The sequence below is a fragment of the Plenodomus lingam genome (genome assembly GCF_022343315.1).
Source record: "Plenodomus lingam strain CAN1 chromosome Unknown contig_23, whole genome shotgun sequence".
NCBI classification, from domain to species: domain Eukaryota; kingdom Fungi; phylum Ascomycota; class Dothideomycetes; order Pleosporales; family Leptosphaeriaceae; genus Plenodomus; species Plenodomus lingam.
Window position 1 is genome coordinate 957,252 of NW_027093940.1, and position 24,683 is coordinate 981,934.

The 24,683-nt window shown below is 51.4% G+C and overlaps 7 protein-coding genes across 7 annotated transcripts; 4 read left to right on the forward strand and 3 right to left on the reverse strand.

Moving 5' to 3' along the window:
- Positions 1–203: 203 nt before the first annotated feature.
- On the forward strand, positions 204–2,943 carry IAQ61_006049 (uncharacterized protein). The gene is made up of 4 exons (XM_003835879.2): positions 204–979; positions 1,036–1,242; positions 1,291–1,489; positions 1,537–2,943. The coding sequence occupies exons 1-4, from the start codon at positions 675–677 to the stop codon at positions 2,602–2,604; spliced, it is 1,779 nt and encodes a 592-aa protein (XP_003835927.1). The 5' UTR covers positions 204–674; the 3' UTR covers positions 2,605–2,943.
- On the forward strand, positions 2,944–7,787 carry IAQ61_006050 (uncharacterized protein; the record flags this gene model as incomplete). Its single annotated transcript, XM_003835878.2, has 3 exons — positions 2,944–3,520; positions 3,592–3,844; positions 3,907–7,787. Exons 1-3 carry the CDS (start codon positions 3,440–3,442, stop codon positions 7,785–7,787), a joined length of 4,215 nt encoding a protein of 1,404 aa, XP_003835926.1. The 5' UTR covers positions 2,944–3,439.
- A 2,660-nt stretch (positions 7,788–10,447) lies between these two features.
- Positions 10,448–10,965, forward strand: IAQ61_006051 (uncharacterized protein; the record flags this gene model as incomplete). Its single annotated transcript, XM_066097038.1, has 3 exons — positions 10,448–10,507; positions 10,642–10,772; positions 10,914–10,965. Coding segments are annotated over 3 exons (243 nt in total), but the record flags the coding sequence as incomplete, so codon positions are not given.
- A 923-nt stretch (positions 10,966–11,888) lies between these two features.
- Positions 11,889–12,217, forward strand: IAQ61_006052 (uncharacterized protein; the record flags this gene model as incomplete). Its single annotated transcript, XM_003835875.2, has 2 exons — positions 11,889–12,041; positions 12,095–12,217. Coding segments are annotated over 2 exons (276 nt in total), but the record flags the coding sequence as incomplete, so codon positions are not given.
- Positions 12,218–13,508: 1,291 nt separating this feature from the next.
- IAQ61_006053 (uncharacterized protein) lies at positions 13,509–15,917 on the reverse strand. Its single transcript, XM_003835874.2, has 4 exons — positions 14,547–15,917; positions 14,373–14,496; positions 14,294–14,321; positions 13,509–14,229 (listed from the first exon to the last, which is right to left on the reverse strand). The coding sequence occupies exons 1-4, from the start codon at positions 14,762–14,764 to the stop codon at positions 13,832–13,834; spliced, it is 768 nt and encodes a 255-aa protein (XP_003835922.2). The 5' UTR covers positions 14,765–15,917; the 3' UTR covers positions 13,509–13,831.
- A 3,473-nt stretch (positions 15,918–19,390) lies between these two features.
- Positions 19,391–20,501, reverse strand: IAQ61_006054 (uncharacterized protein; the record flags this gene model as incomplete). The annotated part of the gene is made up of 3 exons (XM_066097039.1): positions 19,391–19,519; positions 19,630–20,394; positions 20,499–20,501. The coding sequence occupies 3 exons, from the start codon at positions 20,499–20,501 to the stop codon at positions 19,391–19,393; spliced, it is 897 nt and encodes a 298-aa protein (XP_065953031.1).
- A 973-nt stretch (positions 20,502–21,474) lies between these two features.
- Positions 21,475–23,619, reverse strand: IAQ61_006055 (uncharacterized protein; the record flags this gene model as incomplete). Its single annotated transcript, XM_003835870.2, has 5 exons — positions 21,475–22,343; positions 22,395–22,733; positions 22,852–23,053; positions 23,112–23,310; positions 23,369–23,619. The coding sequence occupies 5 exons, from the start codon at positions 23,617–23,619 to the stop codon at positions 21,475–21,477; spliced, it is 1,860 nt and encodes a 619-aa protein (XP_003835918.2).
- Positions 23,620–24,683: the final 1,064 nt, after the last annotated feature.

Sequence of the window (24,683 nt, forward strand, 5' to 3'; positions counted from 1 at the left end):
ATGTTCCAATCTAAGCTCCGACTATTTAGATCTTAGCTGTCCAATAAGACATTCACCAGCACATTCAAACGAAAGGTCCGACTTGATATGCCGAAGAAGACCATCTACTTGGGTAAAGTTGTGTCCACCTCTGGCAAAACCATGCCACCATGTTTATCTAGGACCCGCACTCCTGCATCAACAACGGCTCGGAAACCGGGAGGGTTCTTTTAGAGTCTAGATTCCAAGATGGCGGCGACACACCAAGCTTAGCCGGGGCAATAGGAAGAGCAGAAAAGTGCCATACCTGAGATCTGACGGTAGTGAATGTCCACTCGAGTGTCCGTACTACTAACCACCCAATCCGGCATGTTCCTCCATTTGTTTGATCGCGGCATAAGCGTCTTACAGGAACCTAATACTGGGACCCTTGCAGGGTGACAAGCCGTCAAGACCATAGTGGCGACCCGTATATTGCTCATTGGTTTATCGCTAAGCCACTGCATTTGTTACAAGGGAACTTTGGTGATTTACGAAGCTCTCCAGCCAGCATAGAAGCCCTGTTGGCACTGCTAGACCAAAGAGTAGACTAGATTGATGAGGGGCAATAGGTTGGCTGGGTTTATAAATGCGAGGCATACCACAAGTCTCAGGTGGCAAAGCAGCTCTTCTGTTCTTCAATTTTTTTTTTCAGGATGGGCCGCTTCTCACCATTCGCTTTGCTCCTGTTGGCGGCCAATGGTGTATTGGGCACCAAATGGATTGGAGAAGTCAAGAATGTTGACGGTGTTGACTATCAGTGCAAATGCTATGCAGACAATGCCTGCTGGCCGACCAACAAGGACTGGGACAAACTCAACAAGACAGTCAACGGGGCTTTGCAGGTTGCCATTCCGCCTGGCGCTGTATGCCATAAGTCGCTTGGCAATTCATCAATCAGTGTCTATGATGCAGCCAAATGTGCGGATACACAGGCAAATTGGGCGAACGAGCAATGGGCGTAGGTTGGCCTTCCAGGAAGGAGAGGGTAGGAGTAGTGACTAACGATGGTGGCAGAACTGATCATCCTATTGCAGCCCTCTGGCCGCTGTATACCAATAATACCTGCTTGCCTACAGACGACCCATCAGAGCCTTGCACACGCGGCTTCTACGGACAGTATGTCATTTTGGCAAAGACCAAGGAGCAGATCAAAGCCGGGGTAAATTTCGCACGGGAACGCAATCTACGTCTAATTATCCGCAATACTGGCCATGATTTCATGTAAGTGAGTGCGCAGTTGGCTCAATATGGGTGCTCATAACCTTGCAGGGGGCGATCTACTGGCTTTGGTTCTTTGATCATCAACACGCACAGTTTCAAGGACGTCACGTTTGTGAAGAAGTATACTGGTGTCGGCGAGTGGTCCGGCGGTGCAGCTACTGTCGGCGCAGGTGTCCAGGGCCGCGAATTGTACCGCCAGGCTTTTGCACAAAGTCCTAAGGTGGTTATTGTCGGTGGAGAATGTCCTGTAAGTCGAAAGGTAATCACTCATCCTACGAGGCTAATTGGCTATAGACGGTTGGTTGGGCAGGTGGCTACATCCAGGGTGGAGGGCATGGTCCGCTTACTGGAATCTACGGGATGGGCGCTGACAATGTCCTGTCCTTCGATGTTGTCACGGCTGCGGGCGAATTTGTCACAGCAAATGCTGAAAGCCATGCGGATCTATACTGGGCATTGAAGGGGGGTGGCCCCAGTTCATTCGCTGTGGTTGTTGCTATTACCGTCAAGACATTCCCTGAGATACCCACCGCTGGGACCATTCTGAACATCAATTCGACACACACGAACGACACCAAGGTGTTCAACGAAGCTTTCCGGATATTCCACAACTTGTCAAACCACTATAGCAACCACGGGATGTTCGTATACTTTGAACTCGGCCCTGGGCCTGGACGCCTGCATGTTGCGCCTTTTGTGGGACCTAATATGGATGAGGCTAAACTGAAGGAGGTTTTGGAACCCCTCTACACTCAGCTTGATGCTGCGAAAATTCCATATGATGCCTACACCAAGGCATTCCCCACTTTCTTCGAGTTGTACCTGGACCTGTTCGAGGACGAGGGAGCGAACGGCAACTCCGTGGTTGGCGGTCGACTCTTCACCCAGCAAGACATTGCGCAGAACGGTGATGGCATTGCAGATGCTCTCCTGTTCGCTGCTTCGCCCGACTCGAACACAATGGGCTTAAATGTTGGGCACATTGTGAACCCTGGACATGCATGGGCGACAGTAGATAATGCGATCCACCCTGCGTGGCGCAATGGGAGCAGCTTCGTCATCACCAATGTGCTGCTCTCGGGTACGGAATCCTGGGAAGTCAAGAAGGAACGTGAGCACTACAACACAAACATCATTGGACAGAGGCTGAGGGATGTCTCGCCTGGCGGTGCTAGCTACGTGAATGAGGGCGATCTCTACGAGCCGAACTGGCAGGAGGCCTATTGGGGCTCCAACTACGGTCGCCTGCTGCAGATTCGCCAGAGGTATGATGCCAACGGCCTCTTCTATGCGCAGACGACGCCTGGGACGGAGAAGTGGAGCGTGATTGACTATGGGACGAAGCTGTGCAAGGCGGCGTAGATGCACGTGAGCGAGTTCTGAAGGCTGCACAGGTTGTTGTCGAGTCAAAGGTAGCGGATAAGTGGCCATGGATGAATTCTATCGGTACGACGTTGGCCGTGTGCTCGTGCGATGCATCATGTGTATGTACTATCTAAGTATCATTCAGACAGACAGACCATGTCGTGAGCTTAAACGAAGAAAAAAGCCGTGGGACGAGCCGGGGAAGGGTTTCACCAGGGTCACCAGGGGGCGCGCGGAACGGCGATGACGAAAGGGCAAAAGTCGCGTTCCTTGGTAACTAAGAGTCAGGGCTACCGGTAACTATACGATGCAACTAGGAGTAGTAACTCCATACATAGATGGACCCTACAGGCTACCACGACCGACACAGTACGCGAGGCCTGCTCACCTTCTTCGCAAACCCCAGTCTGATCACTTCACAAGCCCAGACTGACTATTTGCTGTCTTTCTTCTTGGTGCTGGATCGCATTGCCTACTGCTCCTTTTTCTCCTCACACTTCCAAGACTTTGCTGCCTCTGTCCCCTCCCCCCCCCCCCCAAAGTGCTAACAAATTGCGCCTTCACGCCACTCCCCCAGGCCGACGCTGGCACCCACATAAACACACCACAGACACACAAGCTTGCAGCCTTACTCCGCATTCCGAGCGCCCACCCACCCGCCGTCCATCACTCCAGAGCGCCGCCCCGTTCCTCGCCCGCAACAGCCAGCCCAGCCCAATCTAACCCTCATCACTCACACCACAACACCCGCCGGCCTGCCCGGTACCGATCGCGAGCGCACATGCTCTCTGCATGCCGAAGACCCTAGGAAGCCCTGGTGAATGTCGATTGAATGCCTCCCGTCCTGAATCCCTTCTTACGGGCCTTCTTCCGGAGCGCACTCCCCAGCCAGTGTCAGCCAGTCCAGCATCACGTACGTGCCCCCTCCGCCCACCATAACTATGCACATGGCCATGAAGAAGGAGAGCTAATAGAAGCGCCCAGGTTCTGCTTGTCCCTACCACTGAAGTCCTCCTGTCCTCGCGCGACAAGGAATCGAATGCCTCCTACGTTGACCTCAGTGGGTCGGAGGACTTTCTTGCCAGTCATGTCCTGCGCGTGCCCGGCGGCGTGGGCCCCAACAACCAGATCAAGGACGCTGCCAGCTTCAGAGAAACGCGCGGCAAGGCGAAGCAATTCACAACGGCCAATGGTCGCACGGTGATCGTCAAGGATGCCTTCATATATAGCAACAAGGGTGCGCAGGCGCATGAGATGCAGAGAGAGGCATGAGGGATATTGAGCGCTGACAGATTGCAGGATTCAAGACGCTGAACCAAGCACAACTGCTGAGCGACACCATCTTCTACCCAGACTCCTTCGATGCGCAGCCATGGCTTGTCTACTTCATCTCTCGTCCGCTCATAGGCACCTACGACGCGACGCCCATCATGCCAGCCATTATCGCATCCAATAATAATGTCGCTGCCATACAATCCGCAACAGGGAGCTCTTCTGCCGGCGCGGGCTCGTCCCTGCCACGGAAGAAGGAAGTCAAGTCATTCAGCGACCTCCTCAACCATTTCCCAATGATTGCGCGCCAGTTGCAGCCAGGACTGGAGAGGCTATTCAAAGAGTTCGCTAGTGAACTGGAAAAACCACTACCCGCGACACCATCGCAAAGTTCGCGGGCGTCGTCTATAAGATCGCGCAGGGCTGGATCTGTGTCATCGGCCGAGACAGCCCCCCTTTCAAGGCAGAGCAGTATGTCTCAGGGTCCAAACGGTTTCATATCGACCCTGGAGATCAGTGATGAGGAGGATCAGATGCGGAGGTCGCTCGAGACGGCTGTGACGGCTGCTATTGACCTATTCCAAATGGTTGACAAGCAACAACTATCGCTACTGGGCGCAACGACCGACTTGACTGGCCCCATAGTAGAGCGCATGATAGAACGCTACATTGTGGAGCAGGTACATCATACAGTTCTATTCCCGCGAGTACGGCAAGTGCGACAGCTCGAGGATGCCGATCTGGAGCGCCGGACGCGACAGATGACCGATATTGATATATCGCAAGTTGGTATCGACATTGGAAATGGCCGCAAAGGCAAACAGGAACTCGCCATACGGCTGTCAAAGGCTGTGGACATGTTCAAGAGGATGGGAGTGGCAGGAAGTCCACAGGAAATGCTCGAGATATTACTCGCAGTACAGAAACACATCACACAGCCAGATTCGACATCAACACTACCGAATACGGAACCAGGAACATTGACCAACGGAGAGCAAATTTCAGAAAAACGCGACCATGCTCTTACTATTAACGCGGATACCCTTGTCTCACTGTTGCTTATCGTGGTAATTCGCGCCCCAGTCAGGCATCTACAAGCCCGTCTGTCATATATGCGGCATTTCATCTTCATCGACGACGTCGAGAGCGGCGAGATGGGCTATGCACTGAGCACGTTCGAAGCTGTCCTGTCGTATTTGTCTCAAGATTCAGGGGGTTTGCGAAGAGCCAGTCGGCGCAACAGGACATTATGGCAAGCGACCAAATCTGGTGATCTAGCGACAATGCAAGGCGTGCTCGAACCTGACAGATCTTTCAATCAAGCCATGTACGACTCAGATGAAAGTGACCCGCCGGAGAGACATCATCCTGTCAGATTCGCAGCGAATCTCACAGATCTTCCGCACATGAATGGTACGACAGTAAACGGCGATCACCACTCGAGACCAAGACATCGAAGTTCATCTCACGATAAGAGTCAGAGTGAGGATGGCCCACTCGCACACATCTTCCCCTTCCAGCGAGCTCAAACGCCACCACTGCAGGACACGCCAAAGATGAAGAAGAGTGTTTCGATGGATACGCGGAGCCTCTCTAGCGGTTCAGCACGATCCTTTGCATCGCGCACAACACTTGACTCCAGAACCAGTGGCATCGAGGGCGACACATCCATTGAGAAACTCGTCATGACACAGGGGGTGGAAGGCGATTCAGTGCTGATGATGGCCATCGAGTCGAAACAAGACAAAGCCCTGCAGTATCTATTGAGTCTCACGGAATACTATTCCGCTTCTTTTGTTCTCGAAGATGCGAACAATGACGGCGCAACACTGTTAAGTGCCGCCGTGCAGTTGGCACACGCTAGGACAACAGACACGATCTTGAACTACATTTTGGATAATAGTCCAAGCCCGGATTCGCTACGACAGTACCTAGCGAAGCAAGACTCCAAGGGTAGATGTGTAGCACATTATCTGTTCAACCAACCTCGACTTATAGATCGCATTGGTCATTTGTTGCCCTGGCGGCTGAAAGACAAGAATGGACAGACACCACTCTTTGCTCTGTGTAGATCTTACGACCATCACGAGTACCATGACATGGTGGACAAAGCGCTCACTGCTGCAACGCATGCGCAAGGCGATGATCAACCGCTCCACCTTGATGAGCACGTTGACAACAAGGGCAATAGTCTACTCCACATCATCACTGATCCGCATCTTGCGAACAAACTACTATACCACTGCGATTCGGATGCCAATGCTACGAACGATAGGCAGTTTACACCCCTCATGGTTGCCAGCAAGTATGGGCGCACAGACATGGTTAGAATACTGTTCCAAGACCCCAGAGTCGACTTATCGTTTAGAGATGCACGGGGTCTTACCGCTGTCGAGCTGGCCAAAGACGATGATATTCGCAATCGTATCGACGACCTCGTGCTCCTCTCTAATGAACCTGGGCCGGACGGGCGAACGACTACTGTGGTACGATCCTTCTTCGTGGAAGATGGTACCGTTCGATTGGTCCTGAAATCCGGAGCACCAAATCGCAACGGGACCATCACCGTCACAACCTGCCGCCGGTCATCCCAGGACTTTGAAAACCTCGCAAAATGGCTCGCTCAAGAACACCCCGCCTCCTGGCTACCCGCGATCCAAACTCTGGCTTCACCATACCTTATTCCATCCAGACCGTCTCGCTCCATCCTTCGCGATATGCAACTCCGCCTTGATGGCTTCCTCAAAATCCTGCTCCGCCACCCCACCTTTGCCACTCACGAAATGGTCTGGGAGTTCTTCCTCGTTCCCGATATTGATTCGACCATGCTTGCCGAGCGCTCCGCCCGCAAAGCCGAATTGCGCGTCGAGCGTCTCCGCGAAGAGTACGCACCCATGTATGATGTGCGGGAAGTAGAATCCTTTGTTCAACATATGCGCGACAACATTCGCTCTCTCCATCACGCCTCCAAATCCGTACTCCGACGTACAAACAAAGTGCGCTCCGCAGCCTCGGATCTGCACGACGCAGCCAAGATGGCGAATACAGCCCTGCACTCGTTGACCTTTCTACCCGCAGCTCATCTCCAAGCACTAGATCGCTACACAAGGACGCTTACACAAAGCGAAGCCAATCCCATGGCTGGCTTCTACTACAATATGCACGCCATCTCCTCGACCATCACCGCAATCCTCAACTCGCTCACCCGCCCCTCCACCCTCATAGCCAGCATGTCCGTCACCCAGAAATCAATCGACCGTCACAACCTCAGTGTTCGCCGCTCCGATCGCTGGCCCCTCGGCCTCCTCGACGACGCGCGGTCCCGCGTTCAGCGCGATGCGCAGGACAAGATGGACAAGTCGCGCGCAGAGCTCGAGGATTTGGGTAGGGAGCTCAGGTATAGTCAGCAGGTTGTTGCGGCGGAGGCGGCGAGCTGGCAGGAGGGCAGAGTGGAGATGGGGAGGCGATGTGTGAGGGAGTTGGCGAAACGGATGGTAGTGGTTGAAAAGGCGAGGCTGGAGGGTATGAGGAGGGCGGTGAGGGGTTTGGGGTTGAAGGAGAGGGCGGGTAAGAGGGGTCGTGGCGGTGGTAATGGAAATGCGAATGCGAATGCGAATGCGGGAGAGGACGTGCTGAACGCGACTCGTTTGGGTAATGGTTTGGAAGACCATGCACGTTTCGCATCTTCCAGCGCGCAGAAGCAAGCTGCGCTGCAGACCAATGGCAGTCACAAACCCAACCCCAAAGCCGAAGTCGACCTCACAAATGGCCATGCCCCGGCTCCTCCAGCAGATCAGCACCTCGCATCCACGGCCCACAAGACTGCGCCAAAAGACGAGGAAATAGAGCAACAGCGAGAAGATCAAGAAGCAGCTCACTCACCACTCGAGCAAGCTTCTTCGAAGTGAGCTATAACTATCCCCGAATTTTCTAATTCCTGTCTTGTCTTCAAGGTAGTTCTTTTCTTTTTGTGCAGGCAGAGGTCGAAGTACGGGCAGAAGCAGACGCAGACGCAGAGAGAGACGGGTTTTGTGGATACCTTGCCTCGTTTGTAGTCTGCAGTAGGGAGGAGGGGTTCAATGTGTATATACCATCTAATTTTTCTGTTCTATCTTGTTTCTTTCCCTCTTCTCTGCTCTTCTCTGTTTTGCTTGTTTTCTTCCTCGGGGCTTTCATTAACCGGAGGTTTGAAAGGTAGGTGAGCAAGGTTATTCAGATACACATGATTGTGGTTGGAGTCTTTTACTCACACTCTTGTCAAGGGGAGTTTTGATTAGGTTGGACTAGGTAGTGGGACTTGTATTTCTGCGAGGGGTGAGGATCTCTTCTGGAGGAGTTTTTCTTGCTATCCTGGATTATTAATGTTCGATTGGGTTATGTTGGGTTGAGGCTGGGATGAGCCTTATTATTTTTTTAGCTTGGTTTACGAGGAAAGAGGAAATTAGTAACATGAGGATTGCAGTCTCCTGCGCTTGACATGTTGTCTTTTACTGTCTTTTATTTTGTGACGCATATTCTCAGCCTTGGACATTTCTTTGTGTAAGGAGGGAAAAGGCTGGGAAGTGGGCGCTTGTGGGTTGCCTTTTGGGGTGTGTTTGATGTGGTTTGGTGTTAGTAGTAGTGAGCGAGAGTGGTAATGTGAATCACGGGATTTTTATTTTGGCGACCGGTTATACTGCGTTCTTATTTTGTGGTGGACTTGTTTTTACGAAATAGGTTTACCTGAGTTAATCCTGGACAGTGGAGACTGGTGTCATCTGTCGTTGCCTGCTGTTTTATTCTTGTCTCGTTTGTCCTTGAGATGGGAGATCGTAATCCTCTTTGGCTAGCACAATATAGCCTCAGATTCGGAACGTCTATTCTACATAGTGCATGCTAGTAGTTATGGTAAGGCTGGTTATGTTACGATACCTCTACAAATGAATATCCTACCTTCTTCCTATGAGTGGCCCAGGGAGCGCTAGTACTAGGAGTCCTAGTGATATTGTCCTGTCGTTGGCTATGATAGTTTGCGACACAGTGGCATGAATGACACGCCCTGATTGCGACTTTAATATTAATAATTTTTGGTTTGTTAGCGCAGTGGGAGTAGACCTCGTGGCCAAACAGGACTGCTGATAGCCACACATACGCACCATCACGCGATATCCGTACGGCTGACAGGATTATCATCATGCGTATGTAATATTAGACAATGGACTTCTATGGCTCGGTGTGTTGAGCTCACTTCAGAGGGGCTAAGCAATACATTCAATCATGCTCGAACCCTTGACGATCTTTTTCACGACGTTGGTAACAAGGGTGTAGTCCTCTTCTTTTTCACGCATTCAATCGTCTTCAAAAATCTTGCATTCCAACGCCAATTGTTTCATATGACGACTACTTGGATCCTTGAAGGTCGTCTCAGCATCTTTGCTTAAGGTGCTGATATATACCATGTCCGTGTTGGCGGGTGATGACATCTGAGAATTTGCATGGTAATGCTCGGAGAGTCTCCGAGTGGTCAGTGACAGGAAAAGATTGAAAATGGCATGGAGCGCGGCTAGATCAAAGGTGAGTAAAAAGTAAGAATGAATTATGATATATAGGGTGCGGGAGAGGGGGGAGGATGCAGGATTCAAAGTCAGAGGCAAATATGTTCAAAAGGGCAATATTCGGCGATCAGATCTATCAATTACTCATTTCAAGGCTCTCTAGTAGGTCAATACTTACTGTGTACAGTAGACTCCTCCAGCGATGGTCCCAGGTGCAAATACGTTGCCTTCCGCTCGTGCGTTTTAGTAAGCTTACACCGCTAGATGCACGTCACCGTGCTGTGCAGCTCAACTCACAGTAGGTAGACTAATCTTTAAAGTGCCTAGTTCAGCTCACAAGATAACCCGTAAGTACAGATAGAAAGAGTCACGGAGCAGCTGCAGAGGCCAAAGGAGAAAGCACGGCGATGGGAGATCCCCGCGCAATGGGGCAGACGAAGGGGTTTTTCCTTTGGAGCAACAATTTAATGATATGACATAATAAGATAACTATCTACTTCGTTTCTCAATAACTCAGCACATCCACCCGTCCTCTCCTTGATCTTCTCTAACTTTTCCTGTGCTTCTTCCTCCGCCACCACCTCCACTACTACCACTGCCGCCTGTAGACTATACTGTCACCTCTCTTACAATTTGGACGTCTTTCATCTCTATAGCAAGAATATTGAACAGTAAGAAACTATGTGCGTGAAGGTATTATGATAATGCAGAATACAAATAAATTACTTTCAACCCCTGTTTGTTGATTGAATATAGAAGCTTGTAGTGGCTATATCTATAGCTCTGTTGGTAGGCTGTTAATCCTATGGTCAAGACCCTAGAGTCTTTACTTGAAACAATAGTGGACCGTAGTGCTGGCGGGCCGACAGTGTAGAAAAGCGAGACTAACTGTTCAGGGCCGACTTTGAACCCCATTCTTGAGAGCAATCGGTAGGTCTTCCATTCATTCCCGAGCCAGTACAAAAGGTCCTCTTATTACACTATTTCTGACTCCATCTTTGCACGACTGGCACGCTTACAGCTAACATGAAGCTAATTGTTCTCGCGATCCTGTCTCCTTTGACATTGGCAACAACGGAAGTCTGGGCACCTTGGTATACTAATAACTATTGGTCTGCGCCAGAGCCGCGAGATGTCAACCCTTTCTGCGCACAATTACATGATCACACTTTTCTCTGCGTATGCGGACACGAAAACTTTGTTGCAAGGGAAAACATGCTAACAACAGGATAGGGCACTCAGTTTCCCGAAAGAGACAAGACAAACACAGCCTTTCCTACTCAGCACCTTGAGGAAAGCTGTTATTCAGCATATAAAGACCATATTGCCCCCTGTGAATCAAACGGATTTTCAGGAGTTGTAAGTTTACGCCTAAATGGTGCAGTTTAATCAATAAGATGAATTTCAAACTGATATGTATACAGATTCTTTGCGTGAGTTAACCCTGCTATAGAACTAGTCATCCTTCAACTTATCAAAATTCTGCTAACCATTGAGAAGTGTTCCAGGCCGTGAAAAGTACAGTGTTCTGGGAATCAAAGAAACACAGTAGTAAATATCTTGCACACTTCATACTAATTTAGGCGGGCCGATAAAAAGCAAAATCATCAACTTAGGACCAATTTCGACCCGTATTCTCGCAGCGATCTGCAGGTCTTGTAATTGTACCCATAGTAATACAAAAAGCCCTCACTTGTCAGGTCATTTATTCCATCATCTCGCCCAAGTGGCGATAACTAAGATACAAGGGAAGACGCTAACAACCAGGATACTGCACTGCGAATTTCTGAGATTGATTGCTCCGATGTCTGGTCAACTGAAACGTGCCGGCGGTGGAGAAGGTGATCATTCGAGGTGGTCCGAGGTGACCAGAGGTGGTCTGTACCCAAAGGGTACTCTTCCGAGGCAGCCAGTACTCCAACGATCGGTAAATACTGAACAGTCGTGTTACCTTCTGGTAAGATCATGTCATATCCGGTAGACATTAGCGAACAATCATGATACACCATGGACCTTGCAAGGTCTTACTAGTAAGTGGATAGTGAGTTACATTTAAACATAGTCAAGCTTGGCCATGGTAATGGAAAATATGGTAAGTATAATCGAACAACGTGTCCAAAGCTTGTTTGCGTCAAGTTTCTCTGCTTTGCAGGTAGTGCTTAGCATTCCGATTTCTGCCAACTATTCAAAAAGTGTCCATTGTAGACATCAAGCAGTGGAACAGTTAGACTGTTCTACAGCATCCAACTGGTTAGACTCTGTACAATACAGGGACTAGCAGGGATACAATATAAAGTGCAAATGTCCTGTAAATGCCGTCCCAGGCACAATAGGTACCGGCGGATCTTTGCGGAAGTAAAATTCCTGATTCAAGATCGGATTTTGTCCACAGCCTGATAGCTATTTATAGGTCTTCTGTAGTATTAAAGATGCCAACATTTCCTCCCAAAGTTGCTATCTCCTTTGCATGACTAGCAACTCTCTCTTATAAACAACATGAAGCTAGTTCTTCTTGCATCTCTGCCTTTGGCACTGGCCAAAATACAGTGGAACACCAATGATGGATGGAGTGCGCCATCAACGCTTTCATCCAATTGCAGACAACGTGATGGATGGCAGTATTTTTGCGTATGTCGACAGGACAACCTGGTTATAAGGGAAGATGCTAATATGTGCGATAGGGTGTCCTCGATGAACCCAAACCTGAGATAGTAGCGGCCCTACATCAGGGGCGCCCTGCAGACTCCTGTATGCTCGCAGACTATCATTTTTCAACTTGTACATGGCTTGGTGTTACGGGAATGGTAAGTTCAGGTCCAAGTAGTAAAGCATGGTGAACTATAATCTAACAATATGTCTACAGGTTGTTTGCGTTAGTCAACTCTACCATACGAAACGATTTTTATATAGCACTTTGCTAATTACTTTATAGTGTGACCCTAACTAAACCCTAAGCAATAGTGAGGTGGGAAGTTGGCTAAAGTGGCAATGATATTAGTTGGAAGCTGTAGACGCATTGCCTACTTCAGTCACGAGGCGCAAAGATGTCGATACCATTAGCTTCCTACTCCTGGCATTTATTTACTACAACCTCTGCACAAAATAGAGACATGGTCTCACTATGTTTACATGCGCAACACATGTTTATGTTTTGACGTTTGCGCATCATAAAGTGAGAAAGAAAACTCCTCGTTGTTTCAAGTCCGATCTGGTGATGATCAGCCATAGTTACCAGGGTGGGAATATATGCATGGCACATACACGCACTACGAGACACACCAAGCTTACCCACTTCAAAGTACCACTCCACAGAATGTACCCAAAAATTGCCCTCCTAAACAGGCCCTAAGCCAGTCAAAATCTCAACAAGCTGACGGTCCCGACACCCCAGCTTCCCCGTCTCCCAACGACATCGACAGCGTAAAATTTTGGCTAAAGCCGCGTTTTGGAGAGAAAAAAGGCAGCTATACCTACATGCGCCGTACAACACAAGCTACGCCTTTGTAGAATGGCTCTGAAGTTTCTAACTTCCATATTCCCTTTTCTCTGCTAGAAGATGATCTTTACCAAAAACATGGAACCTAACTTTGGGCGACAGTTTCTGCTATCGTTCTATAGTGAGAAACTTGAGCTTCTACCAATAATTTACTGGTCTAATTGGCCAAATTCAGTCCTATTGATACCGCGTTACCTATATACAGTGAGCATGAACAGTGATCTAGCAATGCCACACGGGTGAGAAAAATTGGCGTGCGGAGAGAAATGCTACCGAAATTTACATAACGGCTGGCAAAAAGATTATCAGGTCGACTAGAGCTTCTGAATAGTATACATGGAGCTCGAATCTAGCATATTTTATCAGCTGTGCATAGATGGTCATATACGACTGGCAAACAATAGGATCGTGTTGAAGTTTGGAATTGGAAAGGAAGAACAGTATACTACAATTGAGCAAGGTCTTAGTCATGTTAGAGAAAAGCTTTACCTATGACACAGGGATTGTGGCAGTGCTGGGATGCAGTGCGGAAGTGTAAGCCGGCTGCATGGATAACCTACGGTATAACAGGCATTTGCCATTATCATTTCTTGAAACGGGAAAGATGTGCAAAGTATTGACGTCCACATCACTGACATGTATATAATATTGCTGATGGAAAGACCTATGCTTTCATATCAACTAACGTGCGCTAAAACTTGAAAAGTATACTGCACAAGAAATGAAAGTGATCAAAAGAGATAAACAAGAAGATAAAACGCCGTCAAGATGGTGCCAGCGCTGCTGTCTGGTTTCGCCTCCTCTTACCTCAGATTATCCAGAATCTCGAGTTGCCGTGATCCACCCCCAATCTTGATTCTTGACTACACCATAGAGCCAATCACCAACCACAACACCTTCCCCATTAAGCCAAACAGGGCATCTAGCATGACTTGATGTTAGAGAACTTGCAAGCCTTGGAAGGACCGCTACCAATGGACTCTGGCTCGCTACCCCTGGAAACGCCCTTGTACTCCTGGCAGATGTTCTTGACGCCCGTAGCACAAGTGGAAGAGTCAATGGTAGCAGTGTCGCCAAAGTTGCTGTTGATGCCGGCGAGGCGTTCACCGTCGTAGGCCTTGACGCCCTTGATGACGACGTGGCGTGCGGCGCTCTTCCTGCAGTTTCCGCAGGCGCGGTAGAGGGTCAAGAAGTCGGTGCTTGTGAAGCCGTCGATGGTAACGGTACCGGCGCCATTGTGCTGGATGACTTTATCTTCGGCACCGGTGGCTCCGCCACCAATGATGGATGCGTCGCCGTCGCCCTTGATGGTGAGAGCGTCTGGGATTTCGTCAGGTTTGAGTCGGAGAAGATTAGGAAGAAGATTACAGGATTAGAAACTTACCCTCGCAGACTTTGGCCCACCAGACGTTCTATGGCTGTTAGTTTGATGTGTTGATGTTGGCTTGGCTTCGTTGGCTTACCTCAATGGTGCAGCTGCCAAGGCAGTGGACACCCTCGATCTGGTCTTCACCAATGATCGCGTTCTTGAGGGTACCACCGTTCTCAATTAGGAAAACAGCATCTTTATTACCACCCTCGGCTTGACTATCACAATGTCAATTTGCAGTTTAAACATTTGTCGTAGTCTAACGTACCCAGAGCAACGGACGCCACGACCATAAGTCTTCATTCCACCATCAAAAGTTCCAGAAACACGCCTGGGCTCTTTGAGAGTTTCGGTGCCGGCGGATTTTGGAATAGGAAGGGCGGAACGCCTGGTCATGCTGAAGAAGTTCCTTGGGGATACGGCAGAAGGGCCAGCCATTGTGGTGGCGGCGAAAGCCAAGATGGAAGCAGCGACGGAGACCTTCATCGTGGTAGTATTGTCAAATGCGTAGGACCGGGTGTTGGATTGGAGGAGTGTATGGAAAGTGATCGATATCGGCTAGCGAACACGTTTGCGTCAAGCAACGAAGAGAAGGCACAAAGGGAAGAATTGGATGAATCTCGAATCTGAAGGGCTGTTGGATGGTTGGTGTGACCAAACTTGATAGAGAGGCTCTACATTTCTCTTATACACGATGTTCTGTACCACGCAGTCTGTCGGTCGTCCTCATCCGATCTTGAGACATGTAATTCCCATGTCGGCCAAGACGTACTGGATAGCATACTCAGCCGCAGATAGAGTAACTCTTCTCCACTGCTGGAAAGTGATGGGCGTGAAACTACCCGTTCCCGCCCATTTGGGCAGGTTTGAGAAGGACGGGTAAGTTCTTGAGTATCCGTCGTTCACGGGACTACCCTCATTTGTTCGAAACACGACAAGCTGGGATGCTCCACCCACTCGCGTATCGGGGGAACAGTTGCTTGGCTCCTGTTACGACAAAACGTGCGGAGCAGCGTAGTTTCAGGGCATTGATCTTCGCTATTTCCCCAACGACAGAGCAGTTCCAATACCGAGGACGGCATGAAGTAGGGACATTACCGGTAGATCCTGGATAGCTAGGCTTCCGACTGTCGCGCATGAGCGTCTAATTGCTGGTGGCTGGCCGTCGAGTCCGCAGCCGTTTACACGGTCGGTCTAGAAGGCAGTGGCATTGTTCGATGAAGTTTGGGATCATGTTTTGACATTTGTTACAACCACCCCGCAGAGTGGACATGAGTCAAAGCAGCATCCTTTTCATCAAAACGTACTGCATATCAAGAGTGACGTATGGGTTGTGGAGAACAAGTCTACCAGATCAACAACCTCCGTACGTGTAGAGACATGGTAGAATCGGATCAGCACCGGTTATCCCTGATCCGGTTTGATTCGAGTTTGCCATACACGACTGTAAATCGCTCTCATGGGACGACGACGAAAGTAGTGTCTACGGGTATGAGCTGCGTAGGCCTACCCGGGTATCCACGTATCCACCCTCAAACAAGACTCCGCTCGTCGGACGCCATAAAAAGATCCGAACGTTGGTCAGATACTGGGGGAATGTGTAGGGTTCCGTAGAGTTCCCCCATGAGTTGGAATCTGGCTTCGTGGTTGCGCATCCAGGAGGAGGCTGTGTGTAGGGCGCAAATGAGGTGGACGGGTGGAAGTGAGGAGGCTTGGCGTGTCTTGGCAGGCGGTCCATGGCGGGATCCCGAGACCCTGGGAGGCGGGAACATGGTTTGGACTTCACAGAGCATAGTGGCGACCTTGCTTTGCATCACCACAGCATGTGTACGCGTCTTCCTTGCCGTTTGGGTCTGCAGGGCTGGGGAAGACTTTCCTCTATACCGGGTGGCCAATGGACTGCAGCGTGTATGCAGTAATGATTGTCATTGTAGATGCATCGATCTACCAAGCATGGTTGTATGGCGTCAAGGGGAACTTGGCGATGTCGCAAACCATGGTCCTGGCGAGTCCGTTTCCTCCCCCCGCCCGTCAAACATGGCGAGAGACGCTTTCTGATTATACACGGTATCTTGTTTGAAACGACATTTCTGCATCTGACGAGTCAGTCCTACCTCAACATGGCCGCCCGCCTCCCATTTCACGACGAGAACAACGGCCCTTCGGGAGCCTGATGCCATACCTGGGACTTCTGACTTACCCGCGCACTTGTTTCAGAATGTGGCAGTGCAGACACTATACAGCTTTCGCCCCCACTTGTACGGACAACATACCTAACTTGCGCCCTGTGACGTCGTCTTGTACTCTTACTACCACTTACACTAGCTAAGTCACCTTTCAGGACATGGCGGGTACATAGGATCATCACAGACTTTTTTAGTTTTACAAAAGACAACGGCCCGTTAAAGTCGTCTATCTTACCTTTCGCTCCAGTTTCCCTCATCAACACACATACACACACAGTATGACGAACGCCCACGCGAACAATCAATGAGTTGGGGAATCACGTTCGAAACACATCTTCTGCCGACTCACCCATTTGCTCCAGACCAGCCGCACGTCTCCGATTCCAACGGCCCCGTGCTTCATGTCTTGCATTCCGTCCGAGTCTGCCCGACCAATCAACCCTGACATCGTCTCTGAGATGGGTACACTTCATGACAAATGTACGAATGCCCCTTAGCCTGACTCAATCTCCATGTCCCGTCTGCATCCACGGTACCTTACAAAGTACACTCTTAGAGTGACTCCAAGAACAAGGCCTCACAATAACGCCGCAACATCCCCATCCTAGTCATCGCTATCGCCATCGCCATCCCAGACGGGACAATCCACATCTCCCCCTCCCATCAACATCTCCATGCTCTTCTACCCGGACTCTCTTCTCCTGCCAATACACCGCACCGCTGCTACCAAGGCCATCAACGCTTCACGCTCGTACTGCTAAGATGGGCACTCAAACAACCCGTGAGCGAAAAGCAACGCCCAGAATGCCCAGAATGCCCAGAACGCACGATGGGCCTCCAACCGAGCACTGAGACAATTTCAATCTCACTATACCCTTCATTTTACCAGGTACCTACCTTGACTGTAAAAACACTTGCGCTGCCGCTGTTTAGACATGTGTATAGACCAGTCTATACCGCATGTAGGCAAGTATTGTACGTCGTGCATGACCCTCTACATCTCTCTCGGACTGATGTTGTAGTTAGATTCCCATATACATCTAATCTCCATCTAATCTACATTTCAATCTTCAAACCTACATTTCATGTCTATCTGATCTACCTTTCAACTCCATCTAATCTCCATTTCACGTCCATCTAATCTCCACTGCAATCCCCATCCATACCCCACACGCACTACCCTCTTCCCATGGTGATATTTCGGCTCCCCCAAAGAAGCCTTCATCTAACGCACGGCGCCAAAACAACCCCCTCACCCCTTTAACCTCTACATACCACCCTGCGCCAACAGGCCTGGCCTCAAAGAAGTAGTCCCACCTTGTCGACCCTCCTCGGTGTCCACGCCCCAGCAGTAAAAATAGCCAGCCCCGCTCTCATTTTCTTGCTCTACAGATATATGCCCCGTATGACCAGCCAGGCCACTGGCTTAGAAGAAAATGATTCCCTTTGTATCCCTTCTAATCTCAAGACTGCAGGGCGGGAGATTGAGGGCAAGCGCGGTTCAGGATGATGGAGTATTGGTTTAGTAAATATCTTCCTCTGGCTTCATTCATCAATCAAACCGCAGACTCGACTAGTCCATCTGGCATCTCCCTTTCCTCTCCTCCCCTCCCTCCCCTCTCTCCCCTCTCTCCCCTCTCTCCCCTCTCTCCCCTTCACACACATACCCCTCCCCCACCTACCCAACCCAACCCAGCCCAAACCCCACTCTAAACAACCAGACTCTGCAGTAACCCCCCCATATCCCTCCCCCAAAATACACACACACACACAGACAGCCATACAGCCATACACGGACACACAGACCTACAATACAATATCCAATATCCAATATAAACACTCTACACCCACGGTCGCCACGTGCACAACGAGCAGCAAAGCGCCCGGGATTTTAGACTCTGGAATTTGGAATTTGGAATCTAATATCAATCTCCAAACCCTCCTCCCCTCTCCCCTCCTCCCCTCACCTGGAACAACAGCAATAAAGCAAAAAGGACAACAACACCGCGCTCCCACCTCATTCCTAAATCCACATACCCATACCAGCCACACACATCCGACCTACCACCACAATACAACACCAGCCCGATACCGTTTCCCTTATTCTCATTGCATTTTCTCATTCAGTATCGTTGGAATACCAGTGTTGGTGAGCAGTGTACTAGAGCACGGCATAGCATAGGATAATGATTAGAGCATAGGAGGATGACTAGAGCACAGCATCATGATTAGAGCATAGTATCAGTTAAAGCATAGTATCAGTTAGAGGATTAGTCATAGTACCATACGATATATGATACTTAAGATCTTTGCTACTGCAGCCCCTGCGTATGTTTAGTTGTGGGGGAAATCTCTTGTATATCGCTACTTCTTGCAAATGTATTAGTGAGTTTTATTTAGTTGGTATTGCGACACATCACTACATTACCACACCCTACCCATCACCACACCACCACACCCCACACCTCCAAACCCCTCATTGCAAAAATTATTTATTACGGATACGAATACGGGCCAGACTCGAGTTAGGATGGGGGATACATGCTAAATCAACAACCCGCTGGAACCGGGGAGGGAAACGGTGGAAAAGGGGGGAAGGGGGGTATCTCCAAGCCACAATGCCATACCATGATGAACCAGAACAAAGCCTGAGCAGAACAAAGTCGAGCAGAACAAGGAAAAGGTGAGCAAACGACACCGAAGCAGATAACCAAAGCCAAACAACATCAGCAAGCATCAGAAAGAAATGTAGGCGAGGAAGTAGGACAAGTATGAGCGAGGCGTGAGGAAGCAACACACCCCATCCCAACCACAAACCTCCCAAACCCAACAGCAACCCACAGCATACGCGCCAGCATCCTCCCCTCCAACCACAACGCCCACGATAACACAAAATGAAGATGTAAAAACGAAGAAAAGAAGAAAACTACGGGCTGACAAGAGCACTGAGAACATGTTGATTTGCAAAGTCCCAGTACGCGTTTGCTTCGAGTGGCTCGTGGGCTTTGTAGAGGCGGCCGCGGTAGGCGAGGCGGATTATGGCGGTGGGGGGGAGCTGTTTGGGTTAGTGGTGGTTGTGGTGGTGTGTGAAGAGGGATGGAGGGGAGGGGAAGGAAGGTTCGTAAGAAGGTGGGGTTGGGGTGAATAGGCGTTCGATATACGTACCTGTGCCTCACTCTTGATACGATGAATAATAGCATCCGCCGTCTCCATCCTGCGAAGGGAAACGAGCCAATCTCTCTGATCATGACTTGTCCGCACCCGAACCTGGGCCATCTCCTCGCCCGTCCCCGCATCCCCATCTACGCTTTGCAACGTGCGCAACCTGCCATCTCCACCACGTATTTCCGCCTCTGCCTCTGCCTCCGCCTCCGCTTCCGCCTCGTCTTCCTCCGCTAGGCCCTCGGGCTGCACAACTACCCACTCGGGCACCTTGTACTGCACGCCCGACGCATCATACACGCCCCTCCATAGCAGGCCCGTCGGACACGTACAGCCCGTGACATCCAGCATAGCCTGTGCCGTCTGCACATCACCCGTCTGCAATGCCTGTGCCGCCAGTCGAATCGCACCCCACATTTCCGGGGTGCCGGTGACTTGGGTGTCCCACCAGTCGCGGCGCTCCTGCTCGAGGCGCGAGGGCGTCCATGTCGTATTGGAGGGGTCGGTCAGCGGTTTGACGCGCGCGCTCGGGGAGGAGGCGGTGAGTGCGTTGGGTAGGTGCGAACGTTGGTCTGGGGCGATGGGTTTGAGGGGGACGTTGGGCCGGTCGTCAATGCTGTGTGGTGGTGGTACGCTGGGCTGGGAGGCATGCGACGGCTGTCGCGTGGACGGGGCCGTGATGTTGCGAGACGAGGAATGCGGATGTACGGCAGGTATGTTGTTGTCATTGGCGCCGTCACCTGCGCTGGGTGTGGAAGCGCAACAACCCTATATACATGGCGGGTGTGTCTTAGACAGGTTGCGTGTGGCAGGCTTTGGGGGGGGGGGGGGGGCACGAAACGGTGAGAGTTTGTGCTGGCGTGATGACATACCATGGTGGGTGGAGCTGCTACCCCACAGCTTCAAACCTTGTGACGAGCCAGTGTTGATGTTGGCTCTAGCGGTGTCGCAACAAGCGAAGGTACAGATTGCGAGCGTAGTAGTGATTAAACAATACAATGAGCATAGCAGAAGACGAGAGAGAGGGAGGGGGAGAGAGAGAGGGGATGCGCCTGGGGCGCAAGACGTAACTAGTAACTACGGCGGGGAAACTCATGTGCCTCGCGGCCCTGCTCAGGCCATGTAGCGTAACTGCCCAGGTGCGAAGGAAGCATCATCTGTCGACGATTACCTAGAATAGGTGACCTTGGACAGCCGACTTAACCCATTGTCGTCCATCCAAGCTTCTTCAACGCCACGAACAAATGCATTCGAAGAGAGACTAGTCTGCGCGTTGCAGTCAAGTGGGTATTCAAATGGGGGCTAGGATTTCACAGAGACACATCACCAACACGCAACCGAGTTGAGAACGACAGTATATTAGAGATTATTACGTCGAAAGTGTGCCCTAGCGGCCGCTTGTGTACATGCCCTTATAAGGTTGTACGCAGAGGGTATCAGGGGGTATTGCGCGACAAAACAAACAGTACCAGTAGCAACGGCCAGGTATCCGCCAATGGTATCAAAACGAGAGAAACAGATGCAGAGTGGTATCAATCTAGACAAGAACCGGGCATAACGCACTGGATGGCAAGATCGACTAGTCCAACATATCAGAGCGCACAGATCGTCATCCACGCGGAAGGAGCGGCGAGAGTTGGTCGAAATGGGAGAACAAATGGGTAGGAAAGGGATATCAGAGAAAGCTCGATCCAAACCCTGCGCCTGAATCTAGTGGGAGATCCAATGCAAGATGTTGGGGGGTATCAGTGGTGGTCGTGCGGTCAAACAAGGGGGTTGCAGTATCTTTGCTTTTCCGTCATTCCATCATGGCTGTCGTTGAGAAGGGCGGTGTCTTCCCACCATACCTTACGCAGTTGCAGGGACAGTCTGGGTGCTTTTCGGAGCCTCGCCAACGGTAACAGCCTCTGCGGGGACATCGCCAATGCTCTTCTCAGCAGAAGCAGCGGTAGACGCCTCCTGAACGTGGGCAGCAGCGGGGGTCTCAGCCTTGTTCTCCTCGCCCTCGGGGATGGCGGCAGAGGACTCCTTCTTCTCAGCAGGCTTGGCCTCCTTCTTGCCAGAGGTAGCCTTGCTCAGGGAGCGGCTCAAGTTGCCGAAGAAGCTGGTGCGCTTCTCCTTCTTGGGGGTCTCCTCGTGAGCAGGCTCAACCTTGGCCTCGGTGGCAGAGGCAGTGGGCTCAACTGGCTGGAGCGGCGCCGCGGACTCATTGGCCGCGGCCGCATCCTGAACCTGGGGAGCGACGTCGGACTTGGGCTCAGCAGCCTTGTCAGCTGCGGCTGGGGACTTGCTTCGCTCCTTGGAGCCGAAAAGCTTGCCGAAAGAGAAGTGCTCCTTTTCCTTGGATGGGGTGGAACCGGGCTTCTCTTCAGTCTTGGGTGCTGCCGACTCGGAAGCGTCAGCAACTGGGGTCGCGGGAGCACCAGCAACAGCCTCATCGAGGGTCTTCGCGGCCTCTGGGGTAGCCTCAGAGTCCTTGGCAGGTGGGGCAGGAGCGACCAGCTCGTGCTCCTTCTTCTCCGTGGTAGGCGACTTCAGCTTCTCAACAAAGGTGCCAAAGATGGAACCCCTCTTCTTGACTGCGGGCTTCTCCTGAGGAGCATCCGCCTCAGTCGTAGCAGCAGCAGGAGTGGCCTCGTCCTTCATCTCCTGGCCAGCTTGGGGGATCTCCGAGGTGATGACGGGAGCGTTGCTGGTGACGGGGCCAGCGCTGGGGGCTGTTTTATGTAAGCAGATGCGCAAAGAGGTGCGTGAACCGGGCAACTTACTCTCACCAACGTCATTGAGGTGGGGAATGGCGGAGGACTCTTCGGTCTTGGCCTCACCGTCTATCTTGACGGCAGCACCGTCCTCCTTGGGTGTCTTGTCCTTCTTGCCGAAGCCAAAGATGGAAGCACGCTTGCGCGATGCGCTCCTGGACTTGCTCTTGCTCTTCTTGGCCTTCTTCTGCTCATCCGAAGAGCTGCTGGACGAGGATCCGGTGCGGGCCGGAGCAGCGGCTGGAGTCTCAGACGAGGTACCAGCAGCCTCGCCTTCAGCGAGCTTGGGAGCGGCGTCCATGCTCTTCTTGGGCGCAGTGGTAGCTCCCGCTAGCGCTGTGGGCTTGCCTGCGTCATTGTCAGCGCCCTGCATCCAAAACGACATCATGCGCATTTAGCGCCCGACTACGCGACGTGACGCGCCGCAACACCAAAAAATGGTTACACAGATAATGAGTAAACTTACTGATCTTCTCCTTCTGCTCCTTGTAACCATCGCTCGACTCAATCGAGTCCTTGCAGGCTTTGGCCTCGGTGATGGCCCTCTCAATGGCGACAAACCATCCATCGCGCTCAGCAGCGTTCTGGGCCTCGAAGGTATGCTTGTGGCCAGAGATCTTGACGGAGAAGGCAATAAGGCCGTCCTTGGCCAGGTCGGTGGCATAGGCCTAGAGGTTGTCAGTACTATTACCATGGCGGACACATGTCGCATCACACAAGACGTACGAGGTTGATGACACCGGCGGGGTGCTCCTTTTGGTCGGCGTGCTTGACGAAGAAAAGCAGGCCCTTGCCGGTTTGGCTGGCCCAAGCGACAACAGGGTGCGCGACCTCTGGCTTCTCACCACGGAGGTACTCCCTCAGGTTGGCCGAGTCGACGGGGTCCTCGCCGAACCAGAAAAACTTCTTGGAGAAGCGGAAAGCGCTGTCAAAGCGGTCAGCTAATTGGGTTCTCTCTCTGTCCCTCACACTGTGTTACCTACTTCTTCAGTCCAGGTGCCTTGTATCCAAGGGAACCGCTGTAGATGGGCTCGACAACCTTCTCCTCTGCCTTCTCCTCCTTGCTCTCGGTAGGGGGAGCAACCGTGTCGTCCTCGGTCTTGGCCACCTCCTCGGTCTTGGGCTCGTCGACGGGGGCGCTGGCGTTGCCGCTCTCGACAACGGGGGCAGGCGCAGGCTCAACGTGGCCAGCCTCGGGCACGTCGACGGGCTTGGGCGCTTCGACGGCAGACATTTTTGGTTGCTTTGCTGTGTGTGGATAGGAAAAAAAGTGAAGGGGCTGTTTTGGGGTGAGAGGAGGAGAGTGGCGGGCGTGGGGGGGATAAGCGTGTGTTTGTATTACAAAGAGTAAGAAAAAGGGAAGGCTCTAACACTGACAAAAGGACAGGCAGAGGGGGAGGGGGGTAAAGGGGGAGGGGGGGGATGGGTGTGGTGAAAGCAGGCTCAACCTTGTGGAAAAGTGGGAGCAGCAGCAGAGTTGTATGGGAGGAAGAGGACAGGAGCAGTAAAAAGCTGAGAGCAGGCTTTGTCAAGGGCCGCAAAGAGCTTTAAGGTGAGGGCGTGTGTTTGGTAGGGGTCCATGCATGACCCTGGCTTGTGAAATTGGTCTCGCGGCAGTACGTGCACTTTTGAGGCGGGTCGTTTAGGCCCAAGCCAGCCTAGCCTCTTTGACACTTCTCCCCCCCCCCCCTCTCTCTTCTCCTCTCTCTTCCGCCCCCCCCTTCTCAGCAGTGTGTGTTTTATGTTTTATGTGTTAGGTGTTATGCAAATGCGCATTCAAAACTAGCTTCAGCTTTGTGCACGCTTCGCCATGCTGTTGGAGTATATGTACCCTATGCTGACAATTCACCTTGCCGTCTTGTCTTGTCTTGTCTGGCTGTCTGTTCCAATAGCTGCCAACCTTCTGTGACAAGCAGCCTTCATGTGCTCTGATAAGGAGATCTCTGCGGCTACTTGGATCGGTCTCATGATCACACAGGCCCTCTTCGTCCCTCCCATGCCAAACAACGACAGACAGTGCAGCCCTCTTCGTCCCTCCCATGCCAAACAACGACAGACAGTGCAGCCGGCAAACTCAATCGGCCTCACTCCTCATTTCCAGATGGCAGGCAGCCTCGATCCAGTCCCTCCCCAAACAGCCCGTGACGTCCTACCGTACCGTACAAATACATTGTCATTGTCCTCGGACCGTTGCTGTGCAATGTGTGTGTGCAACACCGATCCCGTCTTGTGGTTCCCCACCCAAACGATGATCCAGTCTTGCACAACTCCAGCCTCTCCCGCCTCGCAGACTGCCAG

Coding starts and splice junctions, on each gene's coding strand:
- IAQ61_006053 (XM_003835874.2), bottom strand. CDS start 14,764: ATGAAGGTCTCCGTCGCTGCTTCCATCTTGGCTTTCGCCGCCACCACA. Junction 14,322..14,372: donor TTGGCAGCTGCACCATTGAG/GTAAGCCAACGA, acceptor TAACAGCCATAG/AACGTCTGGTGGGCCAAAGT. Junction 14,230..14,293: donor GTGGGCCAAAGTCTGCGAGG/GTAAGTTTCTAA, acceptor ACGAAATCCCAG/ACGCTCTCACCATCAAGGGC.
- IAQ61_006049 (XM_003835879.2), top strand. CDS start 675: ATGGGCCGCTTCTCACCATTCGCTTTGCTCCTGTTGGCGGCCAATGGT. Junction 980..1,035: donor TGGGCGAACGAGCAATGGGC/GTAGGTTGGCCT, acceptor CGATGGTGGCAG/AACTGATCATCCTATTGCAG. Junction 1,490..1,536: donor TTGTCGGTGGAGAATGTCCT/GTAAGTCGAAAG, acceptor AATTGGCTATAG/ACGGTTGGTTGGGCAGGTGG.